Source organism: Nesoenas mayeri, assembly GCF_963082525.1.
Source record: "Nesoenas mayeri genome assembly, chromosome: 3".
NCBI classification, from domain to species: domain Eukaryota; kingdom Metazoa; phylum Chordata; class Aves; order Columbiformes; family Columbidae; genus Nesoenas; species Nesoenas mayeri.
In genome coordinates this window covers 3977905-3991977 of record NC_137544.1, presented here as the reverse complement: position 1 = coordinate 3991977, position 14073 = coordinate 3977905, and the positions used below count along the sequence as shown (strand labels likewise).

Genomic DNA, 14073 nt, shown 5'->3' with positions numbered 1-14073 from the left:
ATGCAGGTGGGAGCAGAGATGCAGGCAGGTGCAGGGATGCAGGCAGGAGCAGGGATGCAGGCGGGATTAGGGAAGCCGGCAGGAGCAGGGATGCAGGCAGGAGCCGGGATGCCGGCAGGAGCAGGGATGCAGGTGGGAGCAGGGATGCAGGCAGGAGCAGGGATGCCGGCGGGAGCCGGGATGCAGGCGGGAGCCGGGATGCAGACAGGCGCAGGCGTGCAGGCAGGAGCAGGGAAACCGGCAGGAGCATGCGGGCTGGGGGCGGGCAGCGGGCGGGCGGGAGGCGGGGAGCGGGCAGGATGCAGTCACGGCGGGGGCGGGCCGGGATGACTCAGCCGCCGGGCGCTGCCCCTTCCGCGGCCGCATAGGAACCGCGGGGCTGGCCGGGCTATACGGGGCGGTGAGTCCTGGCGGGGGGGCGGGCCGGGTCGGGGCCATAAGGAGCGCAGCGGGGCGCGGGTGCGGGCGCTGCAGCGGGGGCAGGTAAGGGGGTGTCGGGGCGATGCTGCGGTGCTCGGCCCGGCTTGGGGCAGGAGGACACGCGTAGGGGGGTGCGGGTGGGGATGTGGAGCAGTGGGGCTTTTCGGGAGCTCCGCACCCGCGTGGGACCCCAGCCCTGCGCCCGCGGGGTGCGGCGGAACACGCAGCAGAAACGTCTCCCACGCTTTCCAGCTGCATTTTGGGGTATTTTTTGGCAGCGGTGAGTCTAGGAGGGATGCTCTGCAGCTCAGCTGCGGGCGAGGTTTGTTGCGGGGGAGATGCCATTAACCCTTAGTGCGCCTGAGAAACAGCAGATCTTCCTGTAAGCGGCGGGGGAGCAGAGCGGAAACCTTGTTTTCATAATGAAGACTGGAAAGAAAATATCCCCAACCCTGTTCGTCAGCTGACGCCAAGGAGGTCGGTTTGGCACTGAAGTGTTTCTGGGAATATCCCGTGACGTGTGGCCAAGCTGGGGTCTGGCACCAGGACCATGGCTTGGAGGTGGCGATGGATAAAAGCTGCCTCACATCTGTCTGATGCGCAATGTATCGGTCGTCCATATATCTCGTTCTCAGGGTTGTTCTGCAGGCGTGATACAGTAAAGATCGTTTGCTTCTCGTATTTACCTCCAGGTTGGAAGGTTGAGGGCGAGGAGTTTCAGTGGCGCAGGGTGTCTGCGGCAGCAGCTGGGGGCTTGTGCAAGACTCTGGTTTGTGGATTTGTCTGCAAGAGGAAAAAAGAAATAATCACAATTAAAAAATCAGTGCAGTTTGCATTTTCTGTGGATTCAAGCTGCAGAGGGGAGCACTGCAACTTGCCTCGAAATGCATTTATTTTGCTAGATATCTGACTTGTGATAATGGTTTTGCTTTCCTGTAAAGGAAGTGGGGAAGAGTGGCTTGTGCTTTTTTCTTTATTAATAAGACAAAAAAAAATGTCAAGCTTGGATAACGCAGTAATGGCCATAATGGAGTCACCAGGCCATGAGTTTGGTGGATAACGCAGTAATGGCCATAACGAAGTCATCACGCCATGAGTTTGGTGCGTGCTGGTGTGGCCACCAAGCTACTAGCCTTGGTGGCACAGCAAGCTAAGCTGGATGGCTTTGTTATGCAGTTGCTTTATTGTGGCTTAGAGTCACACACAAATATTGGCAGCCAGAACAAAGGACAAAGCTCAGCTTGGGTGAAGGGCTGTTTGCTGGAGGAGGACACATGACTTGGGCTTTGCTGGGTACTTCTCACCCTGAGGGGTGGGGGTGTCATAGCTATGAGGCTGAGACAGCTTTTATCTTCCCCAGATCCTTGGAAAAGGGTGTGTAGGTGCTTCTGTCTGTGCCTGGAGGGCTTCGGCCCAGACAACGAAGGTGCTTCAGGGCTGTGGCTTATCTCCTGGCCTGACCTGCCTAAGCGGAGTCATGTGAACTGGGCTTTGCATAGCCAGCTTTGGGGTTCTTTGATTTTTTTTTTTTTTGATGCAGAGAACTGGCCATTAAAATAGGACTTGTAGGCTTTGATTTCTGAGTAACAAGAAGACCTTCACCGCAATTCACTGCAGAGGGGTTTGTTGTATTATATCTGCGCATCTCCCTCGGCCGCTGCGAGGAGGCTGCGTGATCCTGCTCATCCTCACCGTAATGCGGTCCAAACAGTTTTCCTTGGGAAAACAGCCAGGAAACCGCCTCTGGCACCAAGATCTCCTGGTCAGGAGGGATGGAGGAGGCACCTGGATGATGTCACCTCCATCCCCGCAGAGGGACCGCAGGGACTGCGGGTGGGTGGTGCAGCATCTCTTCGGAGTCTCTCCTCCCTCGCACGCTGCAGTTGCTCTGAGCAGCTCATGTTGAAGAGCCTTCGGCCTCAGTGCTTCCTCCTTGCTCAGCCTGGAGTGGGGGCGAGTCAAAGGCTGCACTCAGATGGCCCGAATTTCCTCTTTTTTAGCAAACAGCTGTCTGAATTGTGACAGTCCCGCCCAGGGTTAAGCATGCTGGCGAGTCAGTTTTTGTTCATCCTTCAAAAAATCACATTACTGGATACTTTGGATCCCAAAGCAGGGCGCAGGGGACTTGTCCACAGCTCAGAAGGAGGTGCAGCAGCTTGGGGGGGGGATTTATTTGCAAGCCCCAAACAACTTCCTGCCATCTGAAGAGTTTGCCAGGGTGAAGCTGCTGCGTCTTAAGTCCAACAGCTGAGTTTTGCTTCTTGTTTTCAAGCTAACAGGCTGTGATGGGACATGACCTGTGCAGACAGCCTTTGCCAGGTTTATCCTAAAGCCACAAGGCACCTCCAGGGACATGGAGGATGCAAAGGGATCTGCTGGGGTTGCTGGAGAAGCCCCTGTGGCCTGTTCACCCTGCAGAAAGAAGAGCAGATATCTGCCAGGTGCAGCAGCTGCTGTGCAAGTTCAGTTTTTGGTGCTGCTCTTTTGGTGGTGTTTAAAACGTCTGTGTGTGCAGAGGAGATAGCGGCCGTGGGGGAAGCATGAGTGCGATAACGCTGCTATGGGAAGCGTCTTTCTGCTGGTATCTGTGGAGAAACGGGGGTGATGTTGGGAACCGGCAGCTCTTTCTGACTCCCTGCGTTGCCGCTGGGGTCGATGTGCCTCTGGCTGCACGTGACTCCCTGTCCGCTGGAATTCACCCTGCGAGTCCCGTGCCTGTGCTTTCTAAATATAGGTTTGCTGTACACAGGGCACTTGTGAAAGCCGGGGGAGGAAGAAATGGCATGAGATTGAGGGTTTCCCCTTCCTTCTCCACCCAGGTCGTGAGATACTTTGCGCCAGCTGGTTGAGGTATCATCCCCCAAATTCATACCCAGGGGAGACTTCATAGAACAGTTTGGGTTGGAAAGGATCTTCAAAGCTCCCCCAGTGCCACCCCTGCCATGTGCAGGGACATCTTCACCAGCTCAGGTTGCTCAGAGCTCCGTCCAGCCTGGCCTGGGATGTCTCCAGGGATGGTTCATCCACCACCTCTCTGGCCAACCTGGGACAGGCTCTCACCACCCTCATAAACAATTTCTTCCTTCTATCTGGCCTGAATCTCCCCTCCTTCACTTTAAACCCATCACCCCTGTCCTATTGCAACAGGCCCTGCTAAAATACCTGTCCCTATGCGATAAAGGATTTCCCCTTCATTCTCCACCCAGATCTTGGGATAATCTGTGCCCCCCAAAGCCCCGTGCGTGTAGGAGACTTGGCAAGATGCTCTTTGCTGCAAACAGGAGCCAGTCGGTCGTTATTTGGGTGACCACGTCACGGGGCAGATGCAGCGCGGCAGAGCTTAAAACACGAGCGCCTGTCGGAATAGAAACTGCCTGGTATCTCCTTTCATTTTGGTCTCGGGTTGCCTGGGGCTCGCAGGCTGCAGCCGGTGTGGTCGGGTAACCTGAGGATGGGAGATGTCCCATGTCCGTCCCAGCCAGCGCGGTACAAGCAGCCGTGTCCATGTGGGAGGCTTTGTGGGGCGGTTTTAGCGTGTCAGCAAGTATACAAGCATCCTACTGAAAACAAAAGTGTGTCAAGGCAGCTTCTGGCCTCAAAACTGCCTCCTTTCTGTGCTACAGAAAATATAAAGCAGACTGCAGGAAGCACAGAGGTTTTTGGGGTGGTTATTTTGGTTTTGTGTTTGTGATTTTTTTGTTTTTTAAGATTTTTAATAAGCTTAGGTCTGTCACCTTCCTGTGGCCATGCTGAAAGTGAAAAATCACACTAGACTTAGAAATGTATATTTGTGTCTGTGGGTGTAACCACTTTCCTGCTGGGTAAGCAGCAGACTGTGGTGGGGACACCAGCAATGCCAGCGAGTCCCTTGTCTGGGAGAAACCCCTAAGCGAGCAAATACACATGAAATACCTTCAAAGAGGTGAGATTTGAGGGTAGGAGGATCCACATGCTGCTGCAGCTCAACTGGCTGTTGTGCTGAGCGTTGTGTTAAAAGCCTGGAGAGTGGGAAGAAAAATAAACGGTGAAAGGAAAAAACAAATACAGTTAGTTAGCTGCAGCCGCCTGGGCTTGTCGCTGGCAGAAAGTAGGACACTCCTGCTGGGTTTTCTTCTCTGGAAAGGCTAAACTTGGCTGTGAGTGGGTGGAAGCAGCCTGCATGGGAATCTGTGCATCTCCCCATCCCCTGCTCAGCAAGTTCTGCTGCCTCGGGGCTGGAGAGCTGCTGGCAGGAGCTGTGTGTCCAGTCCTTTGGGTGTATTTGTCCAGAAGGGTTTAAGCCCAGGCTTGCAAAGGTGATTACACGTTCAGCTTGCTGAGATGAGTAGGAATTAAAGCTTAAATATCTCTTGCTGTTCAGGCTGCTGTGGAGTATTCGACATCTTGGGTCATTCACCAGGCTTGGTGCTCATCGGGTTGGATGGGAGCTAGGAGGTTTTGGAGGAGGACGAGGGTGGATTGGTGTGTTTGCAGAGGTTGTACAATCATAGAATAGTTTGGGTTGAAGGGATCTTCAAAGCTCCCCCAGTGCCCCCCCTGCCATGAGCAGGGACATCTTCACCAGCTCAGGTTGCTCAGAGCCCCGTCCAGCCTGGCCTGGGATGTCTCCAGGGATGGTTCATCCACCATCTCTCTGGCCAACCTAGGACAGGCTCTCACCACCCTCAGCACAAACAATTTCTTTCTCATGTCTGGCCTGAGTCTCCTCTCCTTTACTTTAAGACTATCACCCCTTGTTATATCACAACAGGCCCTGCTCAAAAGTCTGTCCCCATCTTTCTTATCAGCCCCTTTTAAGTACAGAAAGGCCACACTAAGGTCTCCCTGAAGCTTCTCATCTCCAGCTGAACACCCCAACTCTCTCAGCCTGTCCCCCAGCAGAGCTGTTCCAGCCTCGGATCATTTCTGGGGCTCCTCTGGCCCCTCTCCAGCAGGTCCATGTGTGTCCTGTGCTGAAAAGGCTGAGCAGCCCGTGGTCCATCTGCACATCCGAGTCAGGTGTGGGGGTGCTAATGTCGGAGATTAAACTGCAACTGGGCAATTTAAAGTGAATTAGGTTAAAGGAGGCAGGAGAACAGAGAAACGCCTGAGCCGTGGAGCATCTTTGGGCAGGGTGATGCTCTGGTCCTCTCTTGCTGTGCTCCTGGGTTTCCCCTGCATCTCTCTTCCTTAAATTGAGATTTTTCTGGTGCCCTGCACCAAGGGCTGGGGCTTCACAGCCCCTCTCATGAAAAACCCTGTGTGGGAAGGCAGCTCCGATGTGCACAGACCCCCTCTGCATGGGCAGGAGTTCCCTGCTTCAGGGTTGTGACCCCAATCAGGGGCCTCATGGCAATGGGCTGGCCAAAATGATGCTGTAAAGCCCCAAAAATGTGATTTGAAGTGATGTCTTCAAAGGGAAGAGCAGTGCACTAGGGCAGGCACAAGCAAGTTCTGCCTGCAGTTTACCATGGTGGGGGAGTCACCTATTCCTTCTCCTGGTCCTTATTCTCCAGCGTTGTGGAACTAAACACTGCTTTTAATACCCTCCAAATCCCTTGGATCTGCTTCAAAAGATATTTTCCTGCTGCTACTAATCCTTAAGTGGTTGACAAACAGTGTTGCTTTGTCTGGTTTCTTCCAAGGAGGGGGGATTATTAGTCGGCTCCTGTGTCTCTCCTGACCTTTGGGGTAAATCGGGATCAGGAGGGACTTCACGCAGCCACGTGTTTGATCCTCCCACGTGTTGCTGTGACATTCCTCCTGCCAAGCCCTCATGCCTTGGGAAGGTTTCCAACGATGCCCAAATCTGGCTGCAGGTGGAGTGTCCTGTTTTGTCGCCAAGATGTGGCCGTCCGTGTCCATCCTGTGTGTCCTGGTGGCCTTCGCCAATGCTCGCAGCGTTCCTTACTACCGTCCTCTCTCCAGTGACTTGGTCAACCACATAAACAAGCTCAACACCACCTGGAAGGTGAGTACCAGGTTGCTTTTGTTTTGGGTTTTTTGATGCATTGCTTGAGAGTCTCTTTGCGGGATTTAATAGCTGAGCTTTGGGAGTTGCATCACTGTGGTTGCATCAAACCAGCCTTGGTCCCAGTTGACTTCTCCAATGAGTTGATGCCATCAGGGATTCTTGTGGTGACAGTAACTGTGCAGCTTCTCCTTGGAGGAGAACACTGATGAATTCATAGACTAGGAGCAATGCTGAGACTTTGTGGGAGGTTGGAAACAAGCAGCAAGTGTCCAGCTGCATTGGTGACCTGGCCAAAACCTCCTTGATGAGGCTGCTGCAGCCAAAGCCTAGAGTTGGACCTTAGCTTACTGGTCATCAAGTACTGATCCTGGAAGGAGCTGTGTTGCTCTGTGTCCACATGCACTTTGGCTCTTGGCCCATTGATTTTAAAACAACTATCAGACCCTGTGTGGGTTTGATGGAGATCTGGAGCACTATGCTGGTCCCAGCAATGCACTTGGTGGCTGTGGAGAGTCACGTCCCATTGCTCTGTGTCTTTTCCCAGGCAGGGCACAACTTCCACAACACCGACATGAGCTATGTGAAGCAGCTCTGTGGCACCTTCTTGGGTGGACCCAAGCTCCCAGAGAGGTGAGAAGATGATGAAAACCCTGTAAAAACGTGTGTGGATGCTCCTGGTGTGTCTGGGGTGCGTGAGGGTCTCCCCTGGCAGGCTGTGAGTTGGGGTTCCCCTGGGTGCAGCTTGCTGGACATCTTGCTTGGAGTTAAGCACAGGATCACGCATGGCTGGAACATCCATCCTCCGTCCCGCCAGATATTTGACCAGTTGTGTAATTTGTACTCCTTGGAACTGAAAAACACTGAGGAACTGCTGACCTGGTCTGAGGCCTTCAGAAGTATTTGTTCTCCTTCAGTAAGCAAACAGCAAGAGCTCTTGTCCTCCAGGTCACATTCAGAGGAGGTTGGAGAGACCCGTGCACCCAGTCCTGTTGTCACACTGCTGTTTCTATAACAGGACGTCCCTCTTCTTGCTTGCAGGGTAGATTTTGCTGGAGATATGGAGCTTCCTGATAGCTTCGACTCACGGACACAGTGGCCCAACTGTCCTACCATCAGTGAGATAAGAGACCAGGGCTCTTGTGGCTCTTGCTGGGTAAGAGCATGGGTGGTTTAAGATTGTGTCAATATAGAGTTTACTGGCCAAAATAACTGCTGTTGAGTTCGATACTGAATTGCATAAATGGGGGGGACATGGGGGATCCTGTGGTGTCAGAGTTTCTTGGTGGGCTTCTCCTAGCCAGGCTCATGCTTGCTGCACTCATTGCCAAAGGTTCATAGAACGGTTTGGGTTGGAAAGGATCTTAAAAGCTCATCTAGTCCAACCCCCTGCCATGAGCAGGTTGCCCGGTTTCTCTCTCCTCACCAGCTTTAATGGTCTTCCCTTGGAATTTGGGGGTTGTCTGCAGGCTTTCGGTGCCGTAGAAGCTATTTCGGACAGAATCTGCGTTCACACAAACGCCAAGGTGAGCGTGGAGGTCTCGGCAGAGGACTTGCTGTCGTGCTGCGGCTTCGAGTGCGGGATGGGGTGAGCTGCTCTTGCTTCTTGTACACTTAAAAGGGGAGTGGGAGGTATGGGGACAGAACCCAAAGATGCTGAACATTTCAGCCCTGGTTTCCTAGTCTCTTTAGGTGCTTTGTGCTGTAGATGCTGGAGTTAGCTGGGAACATAAAGGTGACTGCATGGACTGAATGTCCCTCGGGGTCACATCCTGCTGCCAGCAGGAGCTGGATGATGATGGATGGTGGAGGGAGAGCAAGCATGTAGTGATGCTTTTCCCTATAGAGTTGACAGCAACCCAAGCCAAAGGAAGGATCTTTTAATAGCCCCAAAGCCTTGGTTTTCAGGCACAAGTTGGTTCTTTTGCCTGTGGCTTTTGCAGTTGTTGAGAGCAGGGTGCGGGGTTGAGTCACCAAGTTCTGTGACTTTTGCTGCTACTGACAGGGGCTGACCAGAGACCTGGTAAGGGGGCACTACTGCTTTGGGATGAAGGCATGGATGCTTTTAGATCCTTCTTGCCCTGAGGCTTTGGTGTCTTGAGGCCTATAAATCCTGGGGAAGACAGGGACAGACTTAGAAAGTTTCAACCTGCTGAAAGCTTCACTTCAGCCATCCTCAGCTGGCTTCATGTCCCTTGCATCCCCCAGAAGGGGATGGCTCTGGACAGGCTGGAACTGGTGCCTCTTTCTCCAGGTGCAATGGTGGTTACCCCTCCGGCGCGTGGAGGTACTGGACAGAGAAGGGGCTCGTGTCTGGAGGACTCTACGATTCCCATGTGGGTAAGTCCCTTGTGAAAGCAAAGAGGAGCATCTCTGCTCAGTTACAGGTCCGTGTCCTTCAGGGTGCTTCTTTCTGGTCTGCATCCTTGTGGCTGCTCCCGCCTTTGGGGCTGGGCTCATAGAACCATAGTATAATTTGGGCTGCAAGGGACCTTCAAGCTCCCCCAGTGCCACCCCTGCCATGAGCAGGGACATCTTCACCAGCTCAGGTTGCTCAGAGCCCTGTCCAGCCTGGCCTGGGATGTCTCCAGGGATGGTTTATCCACCACCTCTCTGGCCAACCTGGGCCAGGCTCTCACCACCCTCACTGTAATAAAATTTCTTATTGATGTCTGGCCTGAATCTCCCTCCTTTAGTTTAAAACCATCACCCCTTGTCCTGTTGCAACAAACCCTGCTCAACAATCTGTCCCCATCTTTCTTATTGGCCCCTTTTAAGTCTGGAAAGGCTGCAATAACATTTCCCCGGAGCTTCTCTTATCCAGCTGAACACCCAGCCCTCAGTGTGTCCTCCCAGCAGAGCTGTTCCAGCCCTCTGATAATTTCAGGCACCTCTGCTATCCCAGCTGGCTGCTCTTGTTCCCATGGCACCTGGTCACCCCTTTGGGACAAAGGTCCCTGAGCAGCACCTAGTGGCAGGAAACACATCCAGAAAGGGAGCAGAGTGTCCAGACTTTACCATTCAAGATTTTTGCTTAAAATCACAGAATAGTTTGGGTTGGAAGGGACATTCAGAGCTCCCCCAGTGCCACCCCTGCCATGAGCAGGGACATCTTCACCAGCTCAGGTTGCTCAGAGCCCCATCCAGCCTGGCCAGGGATGTCTCCAGGGATGGTTCATCCACCACCTCTCTGGCCAGCCTGGGACAGGCTCTCACCACCCTCAGTGTAATAAAATTTCTTATTCATGTCTGGCCTGAATGAATCATGCTATGGATTTTTTTGTTGTTGTTACTGGTTTTGGACCAGTTCATTACACTTTGGATGAAGGCAGGAGTCTTTCTGATGTTGCCCACTCAAAAAGCAACTTCCAGACTGGAAACCTCTGCTTCTTCCCAGCATGGTCATGAGCTGGTTCATGTTTCCATCTTTTCCATCTCCTTGTCAAGAGGGAGGTCGTGGGAAGCAGGTCTAGAGGGGAAGCACATTGCTGATGCAGGGATTGCTCATCTGGCAGACCTACTCTTGCTTGCACCCCACTGATCTGTGGGTCTTTGGGGTCAGAAAGGTCATACCCTTTCTTGGGGTATCTGGTGCCTTCTCCAGAGTGGCTGTTGGGGTCAGGGGTGTTTGGGGACAGCCACTTCATGCCACTTCTGTCCTTGACAGGCTGCCGTCCCTACTCCATCCCACCCTGTGAGCACCATGTCAACGGCTCCCGGCCACCCTGCACTGGGGAGGGGGGAGAAACCCCTCGGTGCAGCCGCCACTGCGAACCTGGCTACTCGCCCTCGTACAAGGAGGACAAGCACTACGGTAAGGGAGGTGGCCTCCAGCACTGCTCAGTGCTCCAGAGCTGCTCCTGGTGGCAGCTCGGTGGGGTTGGCAGGGTTAGACTTCTTCCAAAGCTGTTTTATGGTGATTATGGTCCGCTTTCTCTGGATGGGTGGTCCTGGAGCAAACGTAAGCCTGGCAGGTGCTCAGTATTTGCTGAGACTCAATTGAGATGGGAGAACTGATTTGAGTCATAGAAACATTTTGGTTGGAAAGACCTTGGAGATCATTGAGTCCAACCATTAACCTCACACTGCCAAGTCCACCACTAAACCATGTCCCTAAGAACCTCATCTACGCATCTTGTAACCATCTCCAGGGATGGTGGCTCCACCACTGCCCTGGGCACCACTAACCCATGTCCCTAAGAACCTCATCTACGCATCTTGTAACCATCTCCAGGGATGGTGGCTCCACCACTGCCCTGGGCACCGCTAACCCATGTCCCTAAGAACCTCATCTACGCATCTTGTAACCATCTCCAGAGATGGTGGCTCCACCACTGCCCTGCGCAGCCTGTTCCAATGCCCAACACCTGCCTGGATTGAAGAGCATGGTGCTGAGTCCTGGGCGATTCTGGTGTCAAAGTCATCTTCTTCCCACTCCTTGGTGGTAGCCAGCCCTATACATGTAGGCTAGTCTGGCTGCTTCTTGGAGATTTGTCTTAGCCTGGAGTAATTTGGTTTGGTTTGGAATTGAGGAAGTATAAGGGGAAAACTTCCTGCTGAAGCTGCCTGGTAATAGGTTTTTGGGTACAGAATAAACCTCTTCAGTTAAACAGGAGAGGAATGGTTGGAGCCCACTTGCCCTGCCTGGCTGTGCTGTTGCCTCTGAACAGCTGGGTTTGAATTTAACCTTTAAGTGGAGAAGTCTTCTTGCATGGGCAGGCCAAGCAGGTGCTGTCCAGCTGTCCCAAGACCTCTGTGGCCTGACAATGCTGTACTAATGGTGTGAGTTGTTTTCCTCCCTAGGCATCACATCCTACGGTGTCCCTCGCAGCGAGAAGGAAATCATGGCTGAGATCTACAAGAATGGCCCGGTGGAAGGAGCCTTTATTGTCTATGAGGACTTTCTGATGTACAAGTCTGGTGAGCATCAGCATGAAGGGTGCAGGGAGTCCCGTTTATACTTCATCCATAGGGTCTCTCTTGCATGGCCCTTGTCGCTCTACTCAAGTTTCAAAGGACATCTCATGTTCACACTTAAGTATCTGGTGTTAGAAGAACATGGGCAGATGCCATCTCCAGTATCTAATGGTTTATAACAAGCGGAACAGGTGCTTGGGACCAGAAATGCAGCTGAGAACAACAGCTAGGATCTTAGGTAAAATCCTGGCAGATGGTTCTCATGGTGTGGCCCCAGTTCCTTGTTCTGAACTGCTTCGAATGTGCCACCTTTGGGACCTTTGCCAGGTGTCTCTGGGTGTGCTGGGTGCTGAGCTGACACTTAGAATCACAGAATAGTTTGGGTTGGAAATGACCTTCCAAAGCTCCCCCAGTGCCCCCCCTGCCATGAGCAGGGACATCTTCACCAGCTCAGGTTGCTCAGAGCCCCGTCCAGCCTGGCCTGGGATGTCTCCAGGGATGGTTCATCCACCACCTCTCTGCCCAACCTGGGACAGGCTCTCACCACTCTCATTTTAAACTATTTCTTCCACATGTCTGGCCTGAATCTCTTTTAGTTTAAAACCATCATGCCTTGTCCTATCACAACAGGCCCTGCTAAAACTTTGTCCCCATCTTTCTTATTGGCCCGTCTTAGGTACTTAGCATCAGCCTTTCTTCCACTAAGCTTCAGGTTTGTGTTTAACCAAAACCACCATCTCAGGTGGCCTCTGGGCTTTGCTATCAATTATCTCCCAAGCTGCCCATGGTCTGAAGCGGGGGGCGATGTGGTGCCTGTTGCAGTGTTGACATGTTGCGGTGTTGCCGTGCAGGTGTCTACCAGCACGTGACCGGCGAGCAAGTTGGTGGCCACGCGATCCGGCTCCTGGGCTGGGGGGTGGACAACGGCACTCCGTACTGGCTGGCGGCCAACTCCTGGAACACCGACTGGGGGGACAATGGTGAGGAACCCCGAGATGCTGCTCCCCTTCCCTCTTCTTCGTGGTGTGGTGGAGAGGTTGACTTTTTGCCCTTGATGTTCTTCCAGGCTTTTTCAAGATCCTCCGAGGAGAGGACCACTGCGGCATCGAGTCTGAGATCGTGGCCGGCATCCCCAGCACGGAGCAGTACTGGAAGAGGGTGTAACCTTGATCAAACCACAAATAATCCTGAGTCCTCGATGCTTTTAACTGATAGCAGGTTGGGTACAGAAACCCCTCCTTACCTCCCTCCCAAGAGACTATAGTTGAGGTTACTTTATTAAAGCTTTTTATCTTTTTATTTTTAATTTTATTTTTAATTGTATGGTGGAGCTGAAGCTGCTTTCTGCAAGCTTCTGGTGGGTCACAGCTATGGGGCTCAAAGGACTGCTGGAGGGCTCACTGGCCTCTTGCACTGTAGTGTTTGGTTAGCCCATGGTATCTGGGTAGCCCAGACCCCTTCCAGCCCAGTTTGTTACTGGGAAGAAGCAGTAGGTTTGTGCTGGTACCAGGGACTTGATGGGGCAGTGGAGATGGACCCAGGGTGATTTGTGCAGCCCTGGCTGGGCTGGTCACACTGTTAAGGCAGGGGATGTTAGTGTGTGCCTTGAATTGGCTAAACTTAGACCTTTTAATGACAAAATACTGACAAACTTGATGCGGGGCTGGCTCTGGCCTGAGCTGCGTTGAGGCCCCTCCTGCCTGCAGCAAGTCCTTTGTGCATCGCTTGCTCTGCTCCATCCTTTCAGCTGCTTTTTAAACTACTTGTTTCTCTGCTGGTTATTAGTTGTTTTTCTTTCTCTGCTGTAGTCTGGGGTAATTGATCCTAGAGAAGGGCTTGGCTGGAGCTCCATGAGCCTTTGAGCAGATGTCCTGCAAGCATCTTAGGAGCATGCTGGAAAGAGGAAGCCACTTAGCCATAGAATCATGGAATAATTTGGGTTGGAAGGGACCTTCAAAGCTCATCCAGCCCAACCCCTGCCATGAGCAGGGACATCTTCACCAGCTCAGGTTGCTCAGAGCCCTGTCCAGCCTGGCCTGGGATGTCTCTAGGGATGGGGAGCTCAGTGTGTGCGGCGGGTCGTGCATCCAAAATCAGTGTGGCGCTTTGGGGCTGAACGCTGAGCAGAGATAAGGGATGTTCCCGGTGTTGGCTGCAGGTGCTTGGGGGTATTTTGCTGACTTGCACACTGTTGAAGCTTTTTTCTTCTTTTTTTTTTTAGCCACAGGCATTAAGAAACAAGAAAAAAGCTTTATTTTTATTATGGGGGGGAGGTGTAATAGCTGTGTAGGAGGAATCATGTGATTTGCCAACACTAATATAGTGAAAGAGCTTTCTTTTTTAATTTTAAAGCACAAAGTATATTGCTGAGCTGAGGCTACGGGCCTGAGCCATGTGAACAAGCTCTCCCTTGCACTGTAAAATAGCCCCTTACCTCTGCTTACTGCCCCCAGTGAGACAGAGCTGTGGTGTATGTGAATGGAACAACTGTGCCAATAAATGATTTCTCCAATGTCTTGTCTCCTGCCCCCTGGTTGCTTCTTCTTGACTTCCAACCACCTCAAACTGTTGTCCTGTTGCTCTGGGTGTTGTGGAAGCCAGGTGAGACCCTTCTGTGTTCATACAAGGGTGGTCAGTCCCAGCCCTGTGCTCTGGCCATACTGGGGACAGTGGGACTTGTGTTGTTTCCTGGGGCGCCCCAGGGCATTGCCCACTCCTGATGGTGGGGAAGGAGCTTCAACATGGACCAGGGCATCTCTACACAGAGGGTTTGTGGGGAGGAAGAT

At 52.7% G+C, this 14073-nt stretch overlaps 1 protein-coding gene across 3 annotated transcripts; it reads left to right on the top strand.

The window, feature by feature from the left end:
* Nucleotides 1-322: 322 nt before the first annotated feature.
* Nucleotides 323-13799, top strand: CTSB (cathepsin B). 3 transcript variants are annotated; one of them, XM_080340961.1, is made up of 11 exons: nucleotides 383-400; nucleotides 792-897; nucleotides 6219-6370; nucleotides 6918-7003; nucleotides 7412-7526; nucleotides 7840-7958; nucleotides 8625-8710; nucleotides 10038-10184; nucleotides 11174-11290; nucleotides 12139-12267; nucleotides 12354-13799. In XM_080340961.1, the coding sequence occupies exons 3-11, from the start codon at nucleotides 6245-6247 to the stop codon at nucleotides 12449-12451; spliced, it is 1023 nt and encodes a 340-aa protein (XP_080197087.1). In that variant the 5' UTR covers nucleotides 383-400; nucleotides 792-897; nucleotides 6219-6244; the 3' UTR covers nucleotides 12452-13799. The 3 variants fall into 3 exon arrangements, with proteins under 3 accessions (XP_080197085.1, XP_080197087.1, XP_080197086.1); XM_080340959.1 differs by lacking the exon at nucleotides 792-897 and having other exon boundaries at nucleotides 323-400; XM_080340960.1 differs by lacking the exons at nucleotides 383-400; nucleotides 792-897 and adding an exon at nucleotides 427-483.
* Nucleotides 13800-14073: the final 274 nt, after the last annotated feature.